Raw genomic sequence first — 25034 nt, 5'->3', positions numbered from 1 at the left:
CACATTAATGCATCAATAAATATAATTATACAATATATTTTATTCTGAAATGGACCCCCTTCTGAATAATGAGTATTTTGGTACTTTTAAGTATTTTGATGGCAATATATTTTTACTTTAACTTAAGATTTTGAATGCATGAATGATATTAAATATTTCTACAATGGTCCTTTTACCACTATAAACTACCTGAAAACTGTTTAGTTAAAACTAACACCACCCTGACCAGCTACACCAGTAAAATACTGTTAACTTCTTCTTACATCCATAATCCATATCAACACTATTATGTAATATAATAGTATGCAAATCTTTACTTGTCATAGAGCACTTTTCCATTGTTGCATTGGTACTTTTATTTCAGCATCTGAATACTTACATACATACTTCCTCCATCACCGTCTGTCTCCTACAGTTCAGCCAAAGGTACTTTCTCCGTCAGATTGTTACACTTTAATAGTTTAAGGCAAGTCGAGGCAAATGAAACGTTTAACAGAAATTGTTCCTTGATCATCATATCAACTGATCAATCTTTCCTACTCCCCATTCAATCTGTTTAGTAGTTTGGCAGCTGACTGTATGGTGCATCTGGCGCCCCCTAGTGACAGAAAGAGGAATGATCCATAAGTGATTTACCCAACACCAACTTTATCTGGAGTTTATCAAAGGAAACAATCTTAAATTTTACAGCCAAAAAGCTAAAAAAAAACCCCAACCTTTTAATTTATTTCACCATAAAAATCCTGGAGCGTTGTTTTTTTTGTTTGTTTCTTTACAATTTTAATGAAGTGCTAAGCAAACATGAAGTCATAAATTACAGCATGTACCACTGGCGAAGTTACACAACACACATGGATCCTTAATACAATGCAAAAACAAAGTACTTGAAGACACCTGCTGAATAAATGATTACAATGCACAATAAAAAATATGCAAATATTATACTTTCAGTGAATGCATCAGCAAAAACTGAGAAAATAACAAAAAGAAATGGCGCCGACCAACAAATGGTAGCTGTCTCTAGTTTCATACGTGCAGGATTAACTGCTGCACTGGCAGCTCACTGATAACGACACACAGACAGGACATCGGTATTTAGTTAACTTACAAATGATGAAACAGTTTAAGCCCAAAACTTTGATTTTCAAACTACTCCACGTGTTTCCACATTCTTTATCATGTCTTTACACCACTATTGTATAGACAGATGCGCACACACACACTATATATACACACACACACTCTCGAACACACACATTCTTTATTCCAAGGGATCAAGAGGCACTACGTTTATCTCCAGCAGTCCAGTCTATTTTTCCAGCAGTCTGAGGTCTCCCTGGTTCAGTGTACCTGCATGACCCAGAGTCAAGTTTAGGTGTAGTAGATGATCTCCGGTATCTGCCCGTCCTCCACTGATGTACCGTTGTTATTTCCCGGTGAGCTAAAAAAGAAAAACGTCGTCTTGGTCCCTGTTGCCGTCTCCTGGGTCACTTTCTTCAACCCCTTTGTGCCGTAGTGTGAGTCTGGGCCCTGGGGTATAAAATGAAAAAGCAGGTCAGGGATCTGGGTTTAAACAGACAATTTATGCAATTATACACATTTTAAATGGAGCAAAAATCAAACAGACCTTCAAGGTGGCACATGCAGTGTAGCTGACATTGGGTAGGATTTCCACAGGTTCTTTGAACATCACTCTGAACGTGTTTGCTGTGCCGTCACAGTTGAAACCTGTATCGTTCTGTCCCAGTGTAATGCGCTTGTCGCTCTCTAAGATCTGCAGGACAGGATAATGTCTTTAGTAAATGGAAAAAAAACAACAATAACGACTTTCAAGTGTTAAAACACAGCTGGCAGGGTACTCTGTGTTTCTGAGTTTGTCTGTTTGGTGGTTTATTTTTCTGGTTGGGGACTGGAAGTTTATTTTTCTGGTTGGGGACTGGAAAACCTCCACAATATATTCCGCAATGTCCTTTTTGTGGGAGCTGAGAGTGGAGCAGTTGCCACAGCCTTCCATAGCCATTGCATGGCAGCTCGCAACAGGGCGCACTTTGCCCCTGTTTAGCTCATTTTTTACTTGCATTGCTGCTTACATTAGGACAACACTGTACTTTTCAGAAGATTGGCTCTTTTGTAAAATAAAATTTAAAAAATGTTCATATTCCTCAAAAGGTATCCACAGTACATTTGTATAATTTGTATTGAAACTGATGTATTGTTTCGGGACTAGTATACTGTGTGTGTATGTGTGTTTGTATAAATACATTGAAAACATTTAACGATAGTTTTCAGTGCAGAAGAGGTGTAAATTACAATTCTCCATCACACACACTGATGATATAAGCAATGTAAATGTAAGAGTTTTTCCTTGACCATCGCTGTGCCTTAATGCCAGCACTTACCTGTATGTTGACCTGATAGTCATTGGGGCCATGTATTGAACCATACAAGCCAAAACCCACTATGGATATTCTTCTGTTAACATTGAATCTGCAGAGGGAGAAAGACAGATAGACAGAGAGAGGATTAGAAAACACTTCAAATCATTTTGTTCAGCTTAAAAACTGACCCCCGATGTTTGTCATCCCACCTGATTCTGTCGCTGGTACCACTGTACCCCCATCGACTCTCAACCTGCTGGAATCTATTAATGCTGCACTCCTCCCCCCTGAGGCAGCAGCGGGGCCTGTCGATGTAGTCGACCCGTGGTTTGGGGTTTACTGTAAAGTGTAAAAACAGATTTACCACCTCCCGATCGAACAATATTCCAGACTGGGCAGGCCCTGTTGCACAAGAAAGAATATCAAGCTGGTTTCTGTGGTTTGAGTTGTATGGACACAACAGGAACATGACGCATATGTTTGGCTGAAATGCTCAGTATAGTGTTGAAAAAAAAGCACCAATGCGGAAAAAGAAACAAGTTACATTTTTGCCCTTACCTGCAGCAAACTCCTCAACAGTCATGAGTGGGAAGCGGATAAGTGGAAGGGCTTTCCCCAGAACTTTCTGTTTGTTCTCCGAGGTCGGGGGAAGCTGTTGTCTGTAACACTCAGCCTCTGCCCAGCGCACCACCGCCCCAAATAAGCGGTTCTCCCTGATGCTGAGTGTGTCTCTTTGTAGCACTGCACATAAGGTGTCTACAAATACAAATTCACAGAATATTCATCAGTTCACATCCAAACAAGGTGTAGAAAAGGAAGTATCTGACCAAGAAGACTCACATACCAAGGTCAATATCTGTAAAGCCCTCTGCGTTTATTGCGTCCGCAGTGCTTTTGTCTATGGTGTCTAAGCAGAGACTGGCAAGCTGAGGCTCATCAAATAACCTTGCCTGTAATGAAAGCACAAAAGAAACAAAACAATATCTATTAGTTGGTACTGGTCATTTACTTCTTTATTTACTAAATACTGTGTAAGACGTTGGCTAAAATATGTTAATTTTTATGAAAACGTGGTCTGTAGGTTTTCCCATATCTTTTATTGTGCGTAATTGTTTGTCACCTAATATGGAAAATCCAGTATTTAAGTCTAATAAATTAAGCATATTGTCAAAAATATTGTTCAAACCTCATTATATGTATGGGTGTATTTGCTGTCTTTGTTTCATGTCTGTTTGTGCATCTTTAGTTTTCCCTGGGCTGCTTAAGGTGGTTTGTAGATAACTATTCTTCCTGTTGCTGTGTTGGAAAAAATAAAAGGAGTGGGTTTTTGATCAGTAAGCAGCTGAGCGTGCAGCCTGAAGGCGCAGCAGTCAGCATCAGAACAGAATACCGAACCCGAACAAACAGCAGCATAAACTAAAAATAGAACAGCGAATGTCATAAAAACTCAACTATTGATGGATGGAAGATGGTCTGATGGGGATACAAAGAAAGAAAAATGGCTTCCTCCTCCTCTGCAAAAGGCAGACAATTTCCAGCATATGGAACAAACAAGGGACATTGTTATTACGTTATTTCATGTACTGCCCCAGGAAACACCCCTAAATATCAGACCAGGCTGATATTGAAACTTTCTGTTCATGTGATGCTTCAGAAATCTCTTATGTTGGTGCGGCATCGTTTAAAAAGGTCAGGTCACCTAAAATACTATTAATATATTTTCTTACTGTCTCCGGGTGGTGTCTGGTCCAGCAGTTTCTGCATTTCAATGACATGGCATTTAATCTGCTCATCAGCATCACAATATAACATGTGAAGACTCAACCGCAATGTGTGTTTCCAGTAGGGCTGACCCAAATGTTTCAAAGATTTGACCGTTGTCATGGTAATCGTCGTACAAATCGGTATTCAAATGCTTCAGGTTTTTGTTTTTTTGTTAGGGTATTAGATACTACTCCAAGAATCCCCAAATAGCCTATGAAATAATGAATAGTAATGCAACATTATTCATTATGAATCAACATTGAATATTATAGATAATATTCTCACACAGATAACGCTGTTTGTGCGGCGAGTAGAGATCAAGAGACAGACAGACAGACAGACAGAGAAACGCAGCATGTCACTTTGTTTGGTTTCTTAGCCTACTTGCTTTGCACGGTTATAAATAGAAACATCAACCTAATTCAGGAGGGAAATGACAGGAAAGTGAGAGGGAGAGGGAGAGAGAGAGATCAAAGCTGCAAGCACTTGTTTCAATGTGCCTCTCAATGTTGGTTTTGACAGAACAATTCATAAGTTCAAAAAATATTCAGGCTCTGCTGCGTTGTTATGTGACTGCTCTGACTGAAGGGAAACTTTGACGATTTTCAACTGGCACTGTGTCACTGCTGTGCAGAAAGTACATGCAGATCTGATGAACCGCGCCCTCCACGTCGCCAACGCCCGGAGCTCCTCGCTCACCTGCTAGCCCCACCCCACCCCACCCCGTTCAAAGCTTTGAAAATTTCTAACTAAAGCTTTTAAGCTGCAACACTGATATTTGGGACAGCCTTTGTAGCTTAGCGGTTATAGAATTTAGTGTTTAAGAACGTCCCTGTTGCTCTGGTTAATCACAAGAAATCACTGTAAATGGTTTTCATAATGACATAATGATTTCTTCGGTAAAAAGTAGATCCAGTGAGGTGTGGAAAAGCCCCCCTCTAGCAGTGACCACTACCTTTTCCCTATCTGAACTCTGCCTCTTCACGCAGACTTTGGGGTGCCTAGGGGCCCCTCTTCCGGCTGTTAGACTCTGTTAGACTCCTCTGGACATTACAGACGTTACAGCTCGACTCTAACGGTCATCACAGCTCAAAACCACTTATACACTCGACAGGAATGTGGTTGTGGAAATAAATGCATTGGACTTGAAGACATCTGAGTAGTTCTGATCGTTCACCTGCAGCGGATTACGATCTAAATAAACCTACAACAGCAGAGAAGACAGGACTTCTCCATGTGAGGTCTGTGAATTAGCCAGACCGCCTGGGATGACACATCAATTGACAAGTTGCTGTCAATTGTCGTTTTTAAGGCAAAGAGCACCACTAATTAAATTCAAGAATCTCAGAGATAGATAACTCAAAACTTCACGTGAAAACAGTAAGTTTAAAATGTGTCTCTGTATAATATCTATAGATGCACTGATATTGGCTCCGATATTTACTAATTAGCTGGAATAGGGCCGATCCAGTCATTTATTTTTTATTAATTTCATACAAAGCAATACAGTTACAGCGATCAAGTGACTTCAATTCTATGTTTGCATCACTGGTTCGGAATTTATATTACATTTTAAAATATATGTTTGCAGTGCACTTTACATGGAAGTGTTATTTATTTCTGTACACTTTGTTTTTTGTTAATAAATAATATTACATATAAGTACATTTATATCTGTGTTTTTCCTTTACCTTTTTTTTTAAACAAGGCTAAATGTTAAGGTCAAGTCTGATGCCTTCACTCACATGGCAAAGTATACGGTTCATTCATTCAACAGTAGTATTGGCCGATACGCTCAGCCCAGGTATCGGTATCGGATTGGATGGGAAAAAATGGATCTGTGCATCTCTAATAATATCTCATATCTTTTGGGTTAACGAGATAAATATGAATTTGTCATTTGGATAAAGTGAAGGTTAATAAGGTCTGTAGTGTGCAATAGATTTGACAATAACCTGAGTGAGGAGCATGAACGCGTTGTCGGCTCTGAGGTGTTTGGTGAGAAACTCCACACAGTGACTCTCCAGAGCAGGGACAGCGTACTTCTTTGCCGTATACAAAGTCGTCATCACAGTCTCCGGACCAATGTGGACCTCGTCAGAATACAAGAACCTGCACAAAGGCAACAAAACAACGTGTACGGTCAGGTCTTCATGTTGTTAGCTGCAGTATAATCACACTTTAGGTGGACAAATCTTAAAACAGAAATGAATTAATAGTGTGTAGATGGTGCCAGAGAAAGAAAGTGTTCCTTAAAAAGCACCACAGCTGAGTAGCAAACCTCAGTTGACCACTTCTTTGTACTGAAATCTGTCTGTTGCAGATCGAATAAGAAAACTGTCAGACAGAGGGCATCAAATGTCAGGTCGGATTGTTGCTCATTCTCTTATTCGTTTTATTTAACAGATCATCTTCCTTTGCACATCAGGGGCAATTTGAGTGTCATGAACATAATTACACTGTAATCTGTTTTTACAACTACAAAATATATCAATAATTCAAACATAAAAGGTTTTTCCCTCACTAACCCAGGGGTGTCCAGACAAAATGTTCCAATTAAAGATCTTTATTTAAGACATAAATCTGTTCAAAAGGCAAATCAACAATTTATCATATCAATTACTGCTGATTTCTGCTTGATTAAACTATTAATTCTTTGGTCTATGAACTGTGAAACATGCCCATCATAATATTTGGATTTCATTTGACCCATTTGTTTCATGTTTTTATGGGTATTTATTTTGTTTAATGTATTAGGTGCTTATGAGTAAGTGGTTTTAACATTTCTTCCCCCTTTCTCTGTCTTCATTTACATGATACTTACTATAACAAATTCCCATCAATCATGTTGATAATGTGGCAACAATGTTTTAAATCTTTAAGCGCTTTTCCGTCTCATCACATTAGAGACAATCACATCACAAGAAAAGTAGCAAATCCTCACAATTTAGAGGCTTGAATCAGAGAATACGTCATTTTAGCTTGGAGGAAAAATACAGTAAATCCATAATCTGAATGGTTGCAGATTACTTTTTTGTTCATCAGTTACTAATCCATTGATCAGCTAATTGATTCAGCTTTACAGAATACTATACTCGATTTTAAATATGATCTGAGGGTTATACTTTTAAATGTACCCACTGTTATTGTCACGGTGCAATAACCCCCCACCCTCCCTCCACTTACTTTTGCACCTTTTTTTTATAGTACTACCTCAATGTGTATATTAACCTTGATTTTTATAAATTACTATTTAACTATTTTATATTTTGCTATTAATATCGCCAATACTTTTAAGCTGCTAAACTGTGTTTAATTGTCCTAAAAAAACAATTATAAAAATCTATCTGTCCATGGTTTTCCCATTTAGCTCTTCCTAGTGTGCGGTGCTTTATAACTAAATTACATGTAATTAAGTTACCTGGTTATACTTACTGGTAAGGCAACAAATATTAAGTATTAAAGGTTGGGAAGTTTGTGAAGAAAGTCAAATGCCTCCAGAAAAAGTAATAATGCGTTTGACTGTTGCTGTTTTTTTTAACAGCCCTGTTGGAGAATTGAAATAAGTCCCAACCCACGGTCTAATTTAACAGATTATGACCTGATCAAATTAAGTTATTTCATGTTTGTGGATTTGTACATATTGCATTGACATATTGTGTCAATGAAATATGCTCGATCACATGTAATTAAGTTACCACTGCGTGCACAAGATTGCTGGATAAATACTGTGTATATACATTATCATTATTATTATTATTATTATAGATATTGTGACTTGCTGCTCATGGAGGAATCGTTGGGTCTCTGTAAATCATAAATGAGTCAGAGTGTGGTCTTGACCTACTCTATATGTAAAGCGTCTTGAGATAACTTTAGTTAGGATTTGGCTCATTAAATAAATAAAAATTGACTTGAAGCTGCATGCTGCTGGACGGTAAGATAAACTTGAATCTGGACACGTTTGCCCTGTCCTACCTGAGCAGGGCGAGGAAGGCTGCCGGCTCCACATCAGGCAGCTCTATTTCCGCCGAGGTCGTGGCCATGCCCCCGTTGAACATGGCATCAAACACGGCACTGCCGGCGGCCAGCACGAACCTATGGGCCGGTATCCTCTGGGCCTGTCTCCCCTTCCCCACGACGAACCTGACGTCGCTGAGCAGCTCGTTGTTGAAGAGGAAGGCGAACCGCTCCTTCAGGGAGCTCTTTGTCGCCTGCCAGTTGTACATGGGCTCCCGGTGGAGGCCGAGGACGGGCGGGGAGGCGGACCGGGCAGGACCGGAGGCTGGGGCGTTGGAGAGCACCGCTGCGGCTCCAGACTGAACCGACTGAACCGAGTTGGTTGCTGCCTCCTGACCGTCATGGTTTGACGCTAAGCCGTTGCCGCCGCCGCTCCCGGTCGCCATAACGACCCGTTCTTTATTTATTTTTTTTATATGCTGCTGCTACAAACCGCCGTTAACAGCACACGGAAATACACCGAGCGGGCACCGTGTGTGTCGTCGTCTTATTTACGTGGTGTCCATCGCAGCGGACGCCATCATTGTTTGATGTTTAGCGGGCTGCTAACGTTGCTAAGCTCGGTGTCTCCAGAAATGACGCAGCGCACACTTCCTCCAAAACACTTTTTTTTTTAAATTAAACTTTATTGCTCAAGAGTTCAAGAGCAACAAACGAAATTACAACCACAACGAAAGGGAGGGACCATACAGTCTATGGGAGGAAAACTTTATTTACACAAACAGACTTACAACAGGGGTGACTGTTCAATCTTTAAACAATATAACAACAACAATATCAATATCGCTCGAGGTAGTGCATGCATCATAAATAAAACAAAACATTGATACATGAATCAGTACAAATGACTTTGGTTTTCACAGCTTTGCAGTTGGAATACTTTAGTGAGCCCAGGTAGGAGTTAAAGTAAGAAATTAAAACAATAAAATTAGGCTTCTGGTTTGCAAATTTGGTTGTGTGTATATAGAGTTTAGCTAAAAATAAGAAAAGATTAATAACATACAACTTTATGACAGGAAATACATTTTTAAACATACCCCCAAAAACATACTCAGTTCTGAGTTTGAGTCGTTCACCTTACTTTCTGCCACATATATACATTTACACTCAAAACGAATGACGAATGTATGATAAAATATAATAATAATCTAGCTAAAGATGGGATGTTACAAACGGTATAAACGTTTTAACTTTCTTATTTAAGGAGGCTGTGGCATTATAATGTCCAATTTCCTTTAAATGCAGAAAAGTTTTACATAGCCTATAATTTTTCTTGGAGCACATTATACAGTACAACATATATACATAATTTTCTTTTTTACAAAAATATACACACATACATGCATGTGCACATCTGCTTACAAACAATGCCTATAGAAAGCCGTGATACCCTTTTGAAATTTTCACTTTTGTTTTTTTACAGCCTGAATTGATAATACATAAAATATTACATATATATATATATAATATATATATATATATATATATATTATATACACATATACATTTTCCAGCCTGATTTACAAATCTTGCCTTACATCATTCAAGTTATTGTTTTAACAGAATTTCTGAAAATTTATAAAAAAATGAAAAACCATAATAGCAGGTTGGAAAAAGAGATCAGTTCTTTTAGAATAACCATTATAAATAATAATTAGCATGGTTGGAAAGATGCTTCCAAAAGAGCTCTGGGATAAAGTTGTGGATAGGCACAAGTTAGGAGAAGGATATACAAAGATTTCAAAGGCTTTAACTTTCCCTCTGAGGACCGTTCAGAGTATTGTCCAGAAGTGAGAGGCATATGGCAACACCCAGACCTTTCCTAGATCAGGCCGCCTCTCTCACTGGAAGACTGAGCCAGGAAAATATTGATCAGAGAAGCTACCAAAAGGCCCATGGTGACCTTTAGGAGTTACAAGTCTTAATGGCAGAGATTGGTCGATCTGTGCATATGACAACAATTTCACAAGTTCTACATGTTTGGCAGGGTGGAGAGAAAGAAGCCTCTTTGGAAAAAATGTCACACTGAGTCTCGTAAAAAAACAAATTGAAGTTTCTGATGCCATGTAGCAAAAGGTTATATTGTCAGGTGAGAACAAAATGTACCCTTTTGGTTGAACTTCAAGCGCTATGTTCAGTGTAAACCAAACACAACCCACCAGCCAAAACACAGCATCCCTACAGTGAAGCCTGGTGGTGGCAGCATTATGTTGTGGGCTTGTTTCTCCTCAGCAGGAACTATGCACTTGGTCCAGATTGAAGGGAAAATGGATGCTGCCAAGTACACCCAATTTCTTGAGGAAAACCTGCAGCCCTTTGTTAGACACTTGAAAACTGGGCAGGTGGTTCACCTTCCAGCATGAAAACGACCCAAAACACACCGCCATAAAAACAACACAGTGGTTAAAGCCACTCACCACAGAATCTGACTGAACTCGAACAGTTCTGCAGGAAGAACGGGGAAATATTTCCAGTCTAGGTGCACAAAGCTGGTAGAGACAAATCCAAACAGACTGATGGCTGTGATAAAGAAAAAGGCGCAAATCTGGGGACTCATCACTTTTCAACACTGCTATTCTAGTTTCTAATTTTTTATTACTTTTCAGAAACAAAAGGCAAAACGTGTAAATCACGCTGGAAAAAATATATTTTTCATGTATTATCATAAAACAAAAAAAGTGACTACTTCAAAAGGGTATCATGACTTTCTATAGGCACTGTATATACACCCATAACTTATTTAATACTATGTTTAACTACTCTAACGTTGTTGTTGCCTATAAATATGTTATATTTGACCATCCGACCATCAACAGTAATGATTAAAATATAAACCAGTATATCATTACATTTTTGGGGATCACCATGTCTGTCTTTATTCACTGATTTATTTAAATAATGTATGTATTGATGATAAACATACTAAATAATGTCAATTATATACACAATATTACATTCTAATATTATAACTATATATTATTCTGTATGTAATAATATTGAAACTTCAAAACTTCAGTGAGAAATATCATATTAGTCGAAGCTTTGAAGTGGTTTAATTCATAGGCCTATATTTTTCCACATTTATTTGCATAATGAATTCATATTGTGTTTCATATTGCCTGTACTTATGTAATGTAATACATGTTATTACATTTTAAACGACCACTAGATGTCATGTAAGACTTAGTGCTTTCTAAAATAACAAAAACACACTCCTTCCTAGTCATAGATGACAACAATAAAATAATAAACTAATAATTAAACTAATCATTCTACTAGCATTATCACAATAATACATCGTATGTGTGTGTGTGTGTGTTGTGTGTGTGTGTGTGTGTGTGTGTGTGTGTGTGTGTGTGGTGTGTGTGTGTGTGTGTGTGTGTGTGTGTGTGTGTGTGTGTGTGTGTGTATGAATGAATGACAGTAGTTAGGAGGCAGAGAGAGAGAGGGGAGAGAGGGGAAGAGAGGAAGAGAGAGATAGAGAGAGAGAGAGAGAGAGATGAAGAGAGAGAGAGAGAGAGAGAGAGAGAGGGGGAGAAGAGAGAGAGAGAGAGAGAGAGGAGAGAGAGAGGGAGAGGGAGGGAGTGGGAGAGAGGCAGAGAGAGAGAGAGGGAGAGAGGGAGAGAGAGAGAGAGAGAGAGAGAGAGAGAGAGAGAGAGAGAGAGAGAGAGAGAGAGAGAGGGAGAGGGAGGGAGTGGGAGAGATAGCGAGAAAGACCAGAAGAACAAGACAGAGCATGCATGCAGGGGCTGTACTGGAAGTTTGCACCTTGTTTGTGTTGTTAGACACGTCGTGGCTTCCCCCCATCCCTTGAAATATGACTTTCGGACTAAACAGGAGTGTATTTAGCGGCTGAATTGTTTTACATTAAAGTATCCAGACAGAAAAATCGCTCAAACAAACCTTATCCGCAATGAGCGCTTCTGCAGGGACGGGAGTGTTTGTGCTCTCCTTGATGTCCATTCCCATCTGCTATTTATTCAATTCCCTCATTTACAGCAACAGGTGAGTGAGAATCTGCATGTTTAACATTTTTGTTACCTCTGTTTTCTCCAGCTGAGCAGTAAGTAGTGTCATTTGAAATGTATTTATTTTTTAAAATATACATGTTTCTGCATTGAATTTAGTGCTGAAGCTTTCTTCTTCGCTGGGTGTTCAACAGTCCTCATCCTGACCGTTTCAGTTCGTTTTATGCTCAAGAAGAAGGCTCCAGTAGATCCTCTTTTCTATGGTATATGAACTCACAAATGCACGTTTCTTGTAAGGACCAAAGCATTTTAATTTCTGTGGTCTTGGGAGAAAAATATTGATTTGATAGCAAGTCATGAGAAAATAATCATTTGCTTCTGTCTGACTTTTACATCAAATATTGGAGCTATGAATCCAGCGAACCTTAAGTGTCTGCTGTATAGTTTTGTCATTCAGTTGAAATAAACTAACGGCATGCATCTGTCTGTGCAGTGTATGCAGTGTATGCATTCCTCAGTGTGGTGAATCTGATCATCGGGCTGGAGCAGGACAACATCATCGATGGATTTGTGACATTTTACCTCAGAGAGGTAAGCGCTGTGTTTTTAGTCTTTGTTTGTCGCTTTTCTATTTGAGCCTGGACACACATTTTTTTACTGAAACATCTACCCTGTGTTCCAGGCAGATCCACATATTAACACAGCTCACGGGCACATGATCTCCTTTTGGGATGGCTGTGTACATTATCTCATGTATCTGCTCATGATTGCGGCGATTACTTGGGGGTAAGATCTATCTATCTATCTATCTATCTATCTATCTATCTATCTATCTATCTATCTATCTATCTATCTATCTATCTATCTATCTATATATCCATCTATCTATCTATCTATCTATCTATCTATCTATCTATCTATCTATCTATCTATCTATCTATCTATCTATCTATCTATCTATCTATCTATCTATCTATCTATCTATCTATCTATATATCCATCTATCTATCTATCTATCTATCTATCTATCTATCTATCTATCTATCTATCATCTATCTATCTATCTATCTATCTATCTATCTATCTATCTATCTATCTATCTATCTATCTATCTATCTATCTATCTATCTATCTATCTATCTGTCTGTCTGTCTGTCTGTCTGTCTGTCTGTCTGTCTGTCTGTCTGAGTCTTGGGAGTATAATGTGTTCATCTGGCTTTGAAAACAAAAGTGTTGCGTGATTTTCACAGGGACAGTTACCGTGCCATTGGACTCTACTGGGTGGGATCTTTTCTCATGCGTGCCATAGTCTACATTCTTGGGAACGCTGTGGGTGAGTACACTAAAAATAATGGGATGTTTTTAGATGGCTAGTGTAGGGTAGCCAGTGTAACCCCCCTAACAAACCTCCTCTTCTGAGAATACATTTAGTCCACAATTGGAAAAAGATACACGTTTTACTGTTAATACCACTACCTGTGTTTTAGTCTGTGTCTTTCCCGCAGTGAGATATTATCTATTGCTGTCCTTTCTCAGGGAAATATGAGACCCAAGTTGGTCCTCTCTTCCTCCTCCACATGCTCTATATCTCAGTGTCCGTCTGGGCCTGCTTCCGCATCTTCAGCCAGCCCTCCACACGGGACGTTGAGTTGACAGTGAGTCAGGATCAAAACTGGCAGGTATTATAATAAAGAATATTACTGAAGATTCCCTTACATGTTAGAGTATCAGCCAAAAATGTGTACATATCAAAAAGCCCCCCTGTCAGTGTGGGAAAGAGCTAGGATGTCTGTGATAGAGAGCACAGTTTGAACATCATGTTGTTGCTTTCTCTCAGAGCATCCAGGAGGCTGAAGGAAAAAGTTTACTCCAGAGACCTCTGGACTTACTGTTCATCATCTACCTCATCCCTGCTTTTGCTTTCTGTGTCTTCAGAGGCCTGGTAAGAAACCCAAAGATGAATTGCAAACACACAGACAGTGGCAGAATAATTTCTTTATGTAAAGTGCCATTGTATTTGTGATTTAGGTCGTTCTGGACTGTTCCAGCCAATGGTGCCATGGCTACACACAACAGTATGAGCCATACCTGAAAGACCCTTCAGCCTATCCCAAAGTACAGGTAAATCAGTGAAGCTATAAAGTTTCATCCTCACACTGTCACTGCACAAATATCTGAACAAGTAAACTGTATCCATGTTTGTCAGATGTTGCTCAGTATGCTGTACTCTGGACCGTACTACATTATTACTATGTACGGGCTGATGGTCCCAGGATGTGAGTGGATGCCGGACCTGACTCTTGTACACTCGGGAGCACTGGCACAGGTACGTGTTGCTGGTTATTCCTCTCTTTACTGTCAATGCTCAGCATCCCTCACTCCATGAGCTCGGTAATCTCAGCATCTTGAGTTGTTTGATTATGTGAACACTTACCATTGGGATCTTTCTTATCTCTGCTCATCCCATGTGACGTGAATGGTCTTGATCTTGTGTTTTAAACTTTTTTTAAAAAACATTTTATTGACTGTTTCATACTATCATTAACTCCTCAATTGCCTGCCTCTGACTCCTCACACCCCTTAACTGCGGCCACAAGTGATCAATGACTGCTTCAGTAGTAAATGGCACCTCTGCCAGTCAGCTGCGCTAAAAACAAGCCTTACCTCGTCTGTTACAGGACACATGTTAGCTTTTGTGCTGGCTCAAAAACTGACATCGATAGAAAGGTTTAGTCTCATTTTGAACCAGAGCATCTGCCGATTAATTCCATGCCTGATATGCTATGATCTACTAAAGTTAGGCATGATACGAGATGAGATGACACAGGGTTTGCAAGGCCATGTCAAACAAACACCTTCCCTGCGTTCCAATATCTTTACTACCAGTATGCTAGAAAAAATGAATATGGCCCTAAACCTATCATGTCAAATGCAGTGTGCAAAAAATAACAGGATGTCATACTTCAACCAATACAACGTGCTTTTCTGGTTAAACTGACCCACAATCCATGAGCAAGAGGGTCAAAGTTCAGGGTGCATTGTTAAGCAGAAATAGTGTGTCCCAACTGTATGCAGACTGCGTGCAACAGCATGTACTTTGTAAGGGCAGCTGCAGTACTGAAAGTGAGAGAAGCGGAAATAATTCAGTTATATTACCTCTCTGATAAACCAGGTCCACGTTGGAAATAACTCGTCCACTCAGAGAACATTTATTCTGACGTTTTCTAAAATATATATATATATTTTTTAAAAACATGCGATTTGGAACCTGTATGAAACTGATTAAAGAAAGGGAGACACACCTGCACATTTTTAATTACTTTTTTCTAGTATTTTGTGTTTTATGACATCAGGGCTTGTTTTCGTGTCCCTATGCCTTTGGATTTAATGTTTTTGTGTGCTATCTCATCTGTTAAACACTTTATTATCATTATATTTTCTGTAGTAACACAAGGAATCATATTTGGAGGACAAATATAGCCATAGCATTTATTTTTACCATGATTTCTCTAAAGGCACCTCTGTGTACATTTTAGCAGAATGCATTTAAACTAGGAAACCAAACCTATAGACACCTATATGATGTATTTAACTTCATAAGATATAACAGTGATACAAAGAAGACACCACTGAGCCACTGATCTCTAACCTTTTTATAGATTAAATAATTGCCATGGCTTTCATCCGTTACAGTCACACAAAATTCCATGTGAAAAAGCAAAATACTTGCCCACATTCCAGGTAAATTAGGCAACGCTAGACCAAGAGTGGGCATCTGGCCAACTCGAGGAACTTCCCTAACTTTTCTCTATATATAGTGGTTGAAGGTCGGTCTCTGTTTAAGTTATTCTTCAGTGCAGTGAAATGCTAGTGGCTCTGTATGAAAAGATATGGTCTGAATCAGCACCATATACACTCTCTGTTTATCTATATTTTGGAGAGTAGTGAGAGCAGCTAATGCATCAGTCACATCTCAACAACACAGAGCAGCTATTGTATTTGAGCTGCATGCCGACGTGTCACTCATCGGCGGGACAAGGGCTGAAGCTGACTTCAGACCAAGAGGAATGGTGGTATTCAGCTGTTCGACTCGCCTATAAATAGGAAAGCTGATGCACTGACGTCCAGGTTGCTATGAGACGTGTCATGTATTTTTTTTTTCAGTGACTTTCTATGAAAAGGTAACTGGCTGGAGTCGGATATTTTAGTGAGTGGCAGCACCAAAATGTTTCCAGGTTAAATGGGTCAGTAGTTTATTCAAGGAACAATAAACATGAAAGTGTGATTACATTTAAATATGTATCAGAGATTGTGTGTGATTGTTCATGAAACATACATACTCATAGGAAACTGGAGTAAGAATTTGTTTAAAAAATACTTGGAAAACTGAAAAATCAATTGAAACGTTTGTACATAGAAAATAAAGAAAAATTGTTTGTTGCATATTTTTTCAGATATCAGTAAGACTTCTTCATGCAATTGTTACATCAAAAGTAAAAGATGTACAAAATAAATCATTATGAGCAAACGATAGAAGCTAAGAAAATGATTAGCTTGTTATTTTCCCATTTCTCCCTCTCTGCTTCACTTCACAGGCCCAGTTCACTCATATCGGTGCATCACTTCACACACGGACGCCATTCTCCTACAGAGTGCCTGCTGATGGCCAGCCTGTCTTCTTGCTGGTCAATCTCCTTTACGCTCTGGTGCCTCAGGCTCTGTGCTACCGCTGCTGCACCAGGCCAGCCTTCTTCCTCAGGCCAAAGTCTGATAAGAAGACTGAATGACAGAGTGTCCCGGGGAGAGAGAGCGCCAAGGATGCCGAGGATGCCTAAATAAAAGGCTGAAGTACTTGCAAAGTACTGCTCTGTGTTTGCAGTTATTAACAGTTGCTATTTTTGGAGAGGGAGCGTCCACCTTTAACCCTAATGAGGGCTAAGTGTATTGGAAACATGACAAAATACTCCACTTGTGTGTGTGAAGCAACAGGAAGGCACACACAGTATCTAGACCTGTTTATGGGTTTTAAAGTACTTGACAATACTTATTGTTATATTTTTTGGTCATTTTTGGGTTACAAAAACTGCTTTCTTGTCGACACTGAGGTTAATGTGCAGTACCGTTTTTCCAAAGAGTTGGTAAATAAAGAAATAATTCACATGTAATAAAGTGAACTGAAGATTTGAGGAAAGTGAAGAAAGCTTGGCTGCATTTAGTACAAATACTGCATTAATAATAAAGTTCAAAAGATTACACTGAATTTATACTATATATAATAGATATTATATATTTATAGTTATATTCCATTTCCTTGCGGGAGTCATCCCAAAGGAATCAATAAAAAGAAGTCTATGTCTAAAAAAAAAAGAAATATATATATAAATTATCCTTGTGTTTTTTAGTTTATTCCCTCACTAAAGTGCAAATGTAAGCCTGTGCCTCTGATGTAAAGTTGTCAATAAAGATGTTTTTTTAATTTAAAAAAAAAAGAGCAAAGAAACCCTTAAATATTTTATATATATGTTGTTTAATGGACTTTACTAAGCACTTTTAGTTCCTCTGTATGCTGTATTTTCTTCAGTACCTCTGCTAATCACTTTGGTGGACCCAAGTTAGAATGAAAATATGTTAAATCTCTTAATTACAAATTGGCATTCTCATAATTGAAATCAATGTGTACATGGATTCATTGGCCATTGTAATGAAAATAAAAGGTGAGCGCACATTGACATTGATTTTTTTGGTGAATTGTTTTCTATGGCCCCATTTTGACCTATTGTGGCTACTGTTTTTGTGGCTACTTTGTTTATTGAAGTATAAATTTTTTTTCTTTTTATATAAAACGGAATTTATTATTGTATTTATTATGTTTAGCTTTATTTTTACATGCTTTATTTGCCCACTGAAAAAAATAAAAAAAGATGTTCGTGTCGTCACTTCCTCTTCCGCTGCCACTCACTTAGCAAAACAACTCCGCATGTAGCTAACCAGCTAACTAGCTAAAGATACAAGAAGCGGAAATAATTCGGTTATATCACATCTCTGATAAACCAGGTCCACGTCGGAAATAACTCAGAGAACATTAATTCTGACGTTCTCTAAAAAAAATAAATAAAATTGAACGCGGGAGAAGAAACATCCAGGGCTACCGTTAGCCGAACATGCTAACTAACTAGCCGCCGTTAGTTGTCGTTAGCTGTGATGGCAGCACCGACTCCCGGTGTTCCTGCTCCTGTGTTCAGGTCTGTGTCTCTTTATATCGTAACTTGATCTAATAATGTCTGGTCGGTGAAGCACAATAAACGTTATAAATGACACTATAATGTCGTAAAACTCAATGCTTTAGTCGTTACTCTTTAAGCTTTATTGAGGTTATAGAAATATGTTTTAACATTCTGGACATTTTAAGATCATATCACTATTTGCATATATCCCTTGCATTAGCCTATTTTTTAGAGTAATGCTTACGTTACCCAATTACATATTTAAAGCTCTCGAAGAGCCAAGATACTGATGCCACAAACTGCTGCCCCAAGTTACTGTGATAACGTTGTAGAGCTGAACCAAATTATAGACTTCTTAAAAGTGCACAGCACCAGTTGCAGGACTGCATTTGATTACTATAGACAAGGAGTCGTTTTTTAGGCCACCCCTTAGCTGAAAGAGAGACGAAGCAGGGACCCCTTACTACAGGTATTGTATCAAATGAAGTTGCATATTACATTGGGCATCAAGCCTACACGCAGCTCTTTATGGTGCATACAATAATAAGATATTACAATGACAACTATCAACATATTCCTAAATTTATACTAGCGATAGACCGATACATCGACCGGGCGATATTTGCGGGGCTGGTGGGTTCGATGATAGTTTTTTCTCGGCATTATTTACAGATAGGCGTCCAAAGGCAGCTCCGTGTCGCTGGTGACGCCTTTTTTAAGTCCAATGAATGTTCTTTTTTTCAAATTGAGACTTGCAACATTTGTTATTATCATTGTTTCATTTATATGATGTAAATTGAGGGAGCTTAAGTAGTATCGGCTCAAGAAAATCGGCAGTCCATAGTGGTCATTGGCTAAGGCTGATAGAAAAAAAAAAACGATATTGGCATTGGCCCTAAAAAAATTCATATCGGTCGATCCCTAATTTATACACCACATCGTCATATCAAACCATTTGGCGGACCCCCTGTGGTAACTCAGGGTCCTGTTTGAGACCCATGGGTTTTGCCAACGTTTATTTGTATTGTATTTTACCACTAACAACATTAGTGAAGCTTGTAGTTTCACTGCATCCAAAATGTACATTTTTGTCCGCCGGCCAAATGTTCACATTTTACCAGCAATTCCATTGATTACCATTGTTTTTTGGCAGGTGATTGAAGCAAATCTCCACTCCATCGCCACTTGGTGCTAATTTTATCTCCCTGAGGTTTAGCAATGCCTTTTTATTTTTCTGATCTGGTTAATGTTTCAAATGTCGTCTTCTCTATAGTCAAAAGCAACGAAAGGCTGCTCTGAGGAAAGAGAGAAGAAAACGGAAACGCCAAGCTCTCGCCCAAGCCAGAGAATGTGGTACAAAGATAGCTGTTATGTTTGTGATTTGGCATTTCTACAGTTGTAGCTGCACCATTATCCGGATTAACCACAACATTTACTCTGTTGCAGGTTTGAAAAATGGAGCCAGCTGTACACCCGAAGAAGAAGAAAAAGAAAAAATAAATGATGAAGATGATGAGGACAATGATGTTGCTGAGAAGGAAAAGTAGGTCAAAGCTGCCGTAACTCTGCTGCGCCTTTAGTGACAGACAGCCTTAACCTTGATTGTACTGTTGTGTTTTTTTTTTCAAATCTTGTGTCTGACTTTCTCAGACTGCGGCTGCATGAAGAGTGGTTGGAAAGAGAGAGGCGTGCCCAGCAGGAGTTCAGGCTAAGGGCTGAGAGGGAGGACGCTGCAAGGAAAAGAAAAGAGGAGGAGGAGGTATTCATCATACGGAGCTTGCACAACTTAACAATTTTTGATAAAGCAGGTTTACAGATGTTTATGTGTTCACACTGACGATGTGGGAATGTCTGGCATGTCTGGTCAGGACATTGAGGAGAGACAGACACAAGGACGGACAGGCAAAGACAGACCGATCCAATAGGATGACTTAAACCATCATGAATTATCCCAGATTATGTGAATGAGAGATTACTGCCCTCAGTTGGGGCTGGTTGCTGTGTTGATTTATTGGCTACTTGATGAGTGCCCCTGAGCCTTTTTGACCGATTATTCTTAAAAAAATGTTAATATTCACTGGCCCTATGTCTTTTTGTGTTCCAGCGGATGATAAAGGAGGAATGGGAGGCCCAGCAGAAGAAAGAACAAGAAGAAAAAGAGCAGAGGCGGCAGGACAAGCGAGACAGAGAGGTGAAACGGGGCCCAGGAGGATAGAAACAAAAAGAAATATATCCTCTTCTACTTAATCATGACTATTTATATTAAACACCCACAAAGATTGTTTTTGTAAAATGTGTTTTTGCTTGATACATGGTTCCTATTTAAATATTTCCTTAACTGAGTGGCACAAGCAACCATCCCAACTCCTCATCTAAGATACACACAAAGAGAAAACCCTTAACAGCACCTTCAGCTCTCACAGCAAGGATGTATCTTTTACTTTGTGTGAAAACAATCTGTGAAATTGCTTTTCCAAAAGTCCATAAATGTCAAAATACCTGTTCTTGTGAGTGTCGTCTTAACACACAGTAACAGATCTGCTGCAGTATCTTGACCTCTACACATTTTCACCAGCCGTGTCTTTACACCATTTGTAGGAGGCCGTTCAGAAAATGTTGGATGAAGCTGAAAATCAGGTACAAACACACATGAATGTAAAAAAAAGCAATATTTGTTTTACTAAAATATATATGTAAAGTCTGTATCCTTTTTGTTTTGTTGAAAATCAAAAGCAGACTAACCCGGGCTCCCAAGTTACTGGGTATTTTAAATAGTGTATCCTACTCTTAGTGGCATGGAGCTCAGTTTAATATATATATATTCAAGTTGAGTTAAACCTCACACATGAAGAACAGCAGAAAGTGTTCAAGTTACTAAAACTTCTCAAGCCTGGCCAATAAATTGTCCAGGAAGACACATGAGACGATGTTAACTTATTGTAGATACATTGTATCATGATATACTGTATGTCTGCCACAGCAACAATAAATTACTCATGTCTTGTTACTGATCAGCAATGTCAACTATATGTTTGCCCTCATTTTAGTGTCTGTATTACATAGTAAGTACATAGTCAGAGGGCACTGACAATTTTGTTTTTCAGCTATAAAATATCCTGCCCGGGATTTTTAATGTTAATTCCCGCACAAAATCATTCAATGGTCTTTTTTGGCTTAAATAAGCTTTCGAGACAGTTTATTTTGTGTAACAACTATTAACAGAGAAATCTGGGAGAGTCGCTAACATCCGGATGTGGCTAACACTGATTAGCTCAGGGCAGTAGCGTGATAAGAGTCCCTACACATAAAATGAAGCATCAACAACGTAGTTTGCGAACCCCTAGTTTATTAAAAGAGTGTTATGAAAGACTTACCAACTGGCCCCGGTACCAGCTCCTCTTGCAGTAAAGTCCATTCAAGTCGATTACCAAATGCAATCCTAAAGGAAGGAGCCCATTGGTGCTTTGTTTTGTGTGTAGGGATACACATCATGCTACTGCAGAGGTTTGGTGTTATTTTAAACAGTATTGGTGGTTAAAAAAGCCGTTTTAGTGCCTTCATCGTACTGATCCGAGTTAATCAGTGTGACTGTTATCGACTTTCCCGGATTTCTGCGTTAATAGTTTTTACACGAAAAAAACTGTCTCGAAAAAAAGTCCTTCATCTTCGTCTTTCAAGACCAAAGTAAAGAGCTTTTCATCAAAAATGTTGAGTTATGCGTTTAAAGCCAATATATAGTTTGTCATTATTGAGAGACTATAAAGCAAAGAGGTACATGTCGTGGATCATTTGCACGTCGTATTCAAGTTTTCAAGTTTAAAGTCGAACTATACAGTGTATATACTTTTTTTTTCATATTCTTACTTCCAGCTAGAAAATGGAGAACCATGGATGAATCCTGAGGCCCCTGTGAAGAAGAACTGTGAGAACTTTGGGACAGAGCGTGACGTGGCCAACTGTCCTTTCTTCCTGAAGACCGGGGCATGTCGATTTGGAGACAGGTACCTTTTTGTTTCTCTTTTGACGTGACTTGCTACATTAAATTCATCATACTTCTTTTCTCATATATATTCTCTCTTCTGTCTTTGTGAGTCCAGATGTTCCCGGAAGCACGTTTATCCCACATCCAGCCCGACTCTGATGATCCGTGGTATGTTTACAACGTTCGGCATGGAGCAGTCCCGCCGTGATGATTACGACATCGACGCTTGTTTGGAACACAGCGAGGAGGAGCTGCAGGAGTCTTTCCTCGAGTTCTACCATGACGTCCTGCCAGAGTTAAAGAGCGTCGGCAAGGTGGTGCAATTCAAGGTGAGATCAGGACAGTCAGTCTGTTACAGTGAGATTTCTGAAGTAGTCAGATTTCTTTATGCCATCTTGTCTTAATGTATATGTGAAACACTTGGTTTCTGTAATCACAATAGGAGACTGAAAAAACAGATTTCCCAGCTAGCTTTCTAAACCATGTGTACACGTTATTGCCACTATAAATGCATATTTGGTTTCCTTGATACCTTTCCTTTTTTAGGTCAGCTGCAATTACGAACCACACCTGAGAGGAAATGCTTACATACAGTTTGATACGTAAGTCATCGCACGACCACTCCACGATAAATGAACTCTGCTGTATTTTTGACCATATACCTGGATATCGATATAGCGATGATATTGTAGGGTTGACTATTGGTGCTTTCATAAAAGGATTTACACAATGAGATTTTAATAAATAAATTAAAGGTAGTGTTCAGTGTTCTTTGGTCATATGAAGAGCCAAAACTCTTCATTGTTTGTCCTCTTGTCTGTCCAGAGAGGAGCAGTGTAAAGAAGCCCTCATCAAGTTCAACGGGAGGTGGTACGCAGGGCGGCAGCTTCATTGTGAGATGTGTCCTGTTACACGGTGGAAGACTGCTATATGTGGTGAGTTATTCATACTGATGTGAGCGTTTTTTTTTTACTTGGTGACATCAATGCAGAGATGCAATATTCCCATCAGTGTATTCACTATTTGTTTTCCCTCCCTAAGGACTGTTTGACAGACAAAAGTGCCCCAAAGGGAAACACTGTAACTTCCTGCATGTATTTCGAAATCCTGGCAATGAATTCTGGAAGGCCGACAGGGACCTACACCTGTCACCAGACCGCAGCATCAGAGGGAGTCGCAGAGACGGGTGGCATTCAGAGCGATACGGAGACCGATCGTGGAGGCAACGTCAGTGCAGCAGAAGCCCGCCGAGATCTGAGAGATCCCACAGCAGACGAGAGAGCGCCAGGCGGAGAAGCAGAAGCAGAAGCAGAAGCAGAGAGAGCAGGGCCTCCCACCATCACAGAGAGGACAGTCGGTCATCCAGACACAGTGACAGGAGGAAAGATTGGTGTCTGAGCAGAAGTAGAGACAGGTCGAGGAGTAGAAGTAGAGACAGAGAGCAATTAAGGCCCAGAAACAGAAGTAGAGATAAAGACAGGGATCACAAATATAGGAATAGAAGTGAAGAGAGAGACAGTAGAGACAAAGACACAGAAACTCACGTAAAAGCAAGAGAAAGGTCAAGAAGCACGAGCAGAGAAAGGCAGAAACAAAGTCGAGAAAGAAGCCCCAGGAAATTAGACCAAAATGAGAAACCCCCTAACGAGGACAGCAACACACGCCGCCGCCACAAACAATCCAAAAAGAGCAAGAAGAAGAGCAAGAAGAAGCATAAGAAGAAAAGCCATTTGCCTGAAGGGGTGACCTCATCCGGAGAGTCAGAGAAGGAGAAAGAGTCAGAGGAAGAGACAGTGGAAAATCTCACTTTAACCGGTCAGGAGATAAATGAGACAGAGCTAATTCAGAAGAACAATGACGTGAGTGAGATACCGTCTGTCGACCGTGAGTCCGAGTTTAGTCCCGAGGTGAAAAGTGAACAGTCGAACACAGAAATGCCAAGGGAGCCTGCTGGAGAAGGTGACATGAGTACCTCCTAGTGGCTTTTACATTTTAAAATCTGTGAATCCGTTCTGCTTTTCCTCCTTTATAACAGTGTGAAGGAATTAGGGCTGTACCGAGTACTCATTCAAGAAGTTGATCTTTGAAATCTAAATCGACATCAGCTTTTCTTTTCTGTTTAAACCCGGTATTTCTGCACAGTTGCAGATGAATGTGAGGCTTAGAGTTGTAGCACTACCAGTATCAGAAATGGTGATTATGCAACGATCCGATACCATATCATTTAGTGAAAACAAGGATGTAGTCATTTCAAAATTCCTGTTTATCTAAATAAATGTTCTTTTGCTGTAAGCCTACGATTATTATTCAACCTGCTTCCTTACATGTTTTCATGTTGACGAGACTGACGAGTTATATTAATTAAAGAAAGTTGATTCAATATAAAAAGACAAATGTATTTAATCCGCTGAATTACTTTATTCAAGTTTAGGAGTTTTTTAACATTCATTTTTAGGGCGGTGATGTCCTAAAATATGACTGGGCATTCAAAGCTTTATTTGAAAACCTCAATAGCGGTTTCAAATGTAAGAAAATGACATTCGGTACAGCCCTGGAATCTATAGGGAAGAATAAATTGCATGTATTGAGCTGTGATGCAGTTAGTTGGCACCTGTCACCAATTTGTACATATGTGAATATTTTGCTTTCAGAAAATGCTTAATGCTGCTTTAATTATTGAACACTCGGTCACTGGAGC

At 39.3% G+C, this 25034-nt stretch overlaps 3 protein-coding genes across 4 annotated transcripts; 2 read left to right on the top strand and 1 right to left on the bottom strand.

Annotated features, from left to right (window-relative positions):
- Window positions 1-649: 649 nt before the first annotated feature.
- On the bottom strand, window positions 650-8751 carry LOC310960365 (BTB/POZ domain-containing protein 1-like). 2 transcript variants are annotated; one of them, XM_083932050.1, is made up of 8 exons: window positions 8121-8751; window positions 6098-6254; window positions 3223-3328; window positions 2937-3134; window positions 2588-2780; window positions 2400-2487; window positions 1628-1774; window positions 650-1530 (listed from the first exon to the last, which is right to left on the bottom strand). In XM_083932050.1, the coding sequence occupies exons 1-8, from the start codon at window positions 8546-8548 to the stop codon at window positions 1372-1374; spliced, it is 1476 nt and encodes a 491-aa protein (XP_083788176.1). In that variant the 5' UTR covers window positions 8549-8751; the 3' UTR covers window positions 650-1371. The 2 variants fall into 2 exon arrangements, with proteins under 2 accessions (XP_083788176.1, XP_083788177.1); XM_083932051.1 differs by having other exon boundaries at window positions 2588-2717.
- A 3309-nt stretch (window positions 8752-12060) lies between these two features.
- Window positions 12061-16917, top strand: LOC310946164 (transmembrane 6 superfamily member 1-like; the record flags this gene model as incomplete). Its single annotated transcript, XM_083912534.1, has 10 exons — window positions 12061-12167; window positions 12290-12393; window positions 12624-12721; window positions 12813-12916; window positions 13381-13463; window positions 13667-13785; window positions 13968-14072; window positions 14159-14251; window positions 14337-14456; window positions 16726-16917. Exons 1-10 carry the CDS (start codon window positions 12076-12078, stop codon window positions 16915-16917), a joined length of 1110 nt encoding a protein of 369 aa, XP_083768660.1. The 5' UTR covers window positions 12061-12075.
- A 1183-nt stretch (window positions 16918-18100) lies between these two features.
- On the top strand, window positions 18101-25029 carry zrsr2 (zinc finger (CCCH type), RNA-binding motif and serine/arginine rich 2). Its single transcript, XM_083933980.1, has 11 exons — window positions 18101-18372; window positions 19628-19707; window positions 19801-19897; window positions 20005-20113; window positions 20459-20545; window positions 20953-20991; window positions 22225-22355; window positions 22452-22665; window positions 22883-22938; window positions 23162-23271; window positions 23378-25029. The coding sequence occupies exons 1-11, from the start codon at window positions 18332-18334 to the stop codon at window positions 24313-24315; spliced, it is 1902 nt and encodes a 633-aa protein (XP_083790106.1). The 5' UTR covers window positions 18101-18331; the 3' UTR covers window positions 24316-25029.
- Window positions 25030-25034: the final 5 nt, after the last annotated feature.

The sequence above is a fragment of the Echiichthys vipera genome (assembly GCF_963691815.1).
Source record: "Echiichthys vipera genome assembly, chromosome: 1".
Lineage (NCBI taxonomy): Eukaryota > Metazoa > Chordata > Actinopteri > Perciformes > Trachinidae > Echiichthys > Echiichthys vipera.
This window is presented reverse-complemented; position numbering and strand designations above follow the sequence as displayed.

Coding starts and splice junctions, on each gene's coding strand:
- LOC310960365 (XM_083932050.1), bottom strand. CDS start 8,548: ATGGCGACCGGGAGCGGCGGCGGCAACGGCTTAGCGTCAAACCATGAC. Junction 2,488..2,587: donor GGTACCAGCGACAGAATCAG/GTGGGATGACAA, acceptor CTCCCTCTGCAG/ATTCAATGTTAACAGAAGAA. Junction 1,775..2,399: donor ACTATCAGGTCAACATACAG/GTAAGTGCTGGC, acceptor CCTGTCCTGCAG/ATCTTAGAGAGCGACAAGCG.
- zrsr2 (XM_083933980.1), top strand. CDS start 18,332: ATGGCAGCACCGACTCCCGGTGTTCCTGCTCCTGTGTTCAG. Junction 20,546..20,952: donor AGGACAAGCGAGACAGAGAG/GTGAAACGGGGC, acceptor CACCATTTGTAG/GAGGCCGTTCAGAAAATGTT. Junction 22,356..22,451: donor GCATGTCGATTTGGAGACAG/GTACCTTTTTGT, acceptor TTGTGAGTCCAG/ATGTTCCCGGAAGCACGTTT.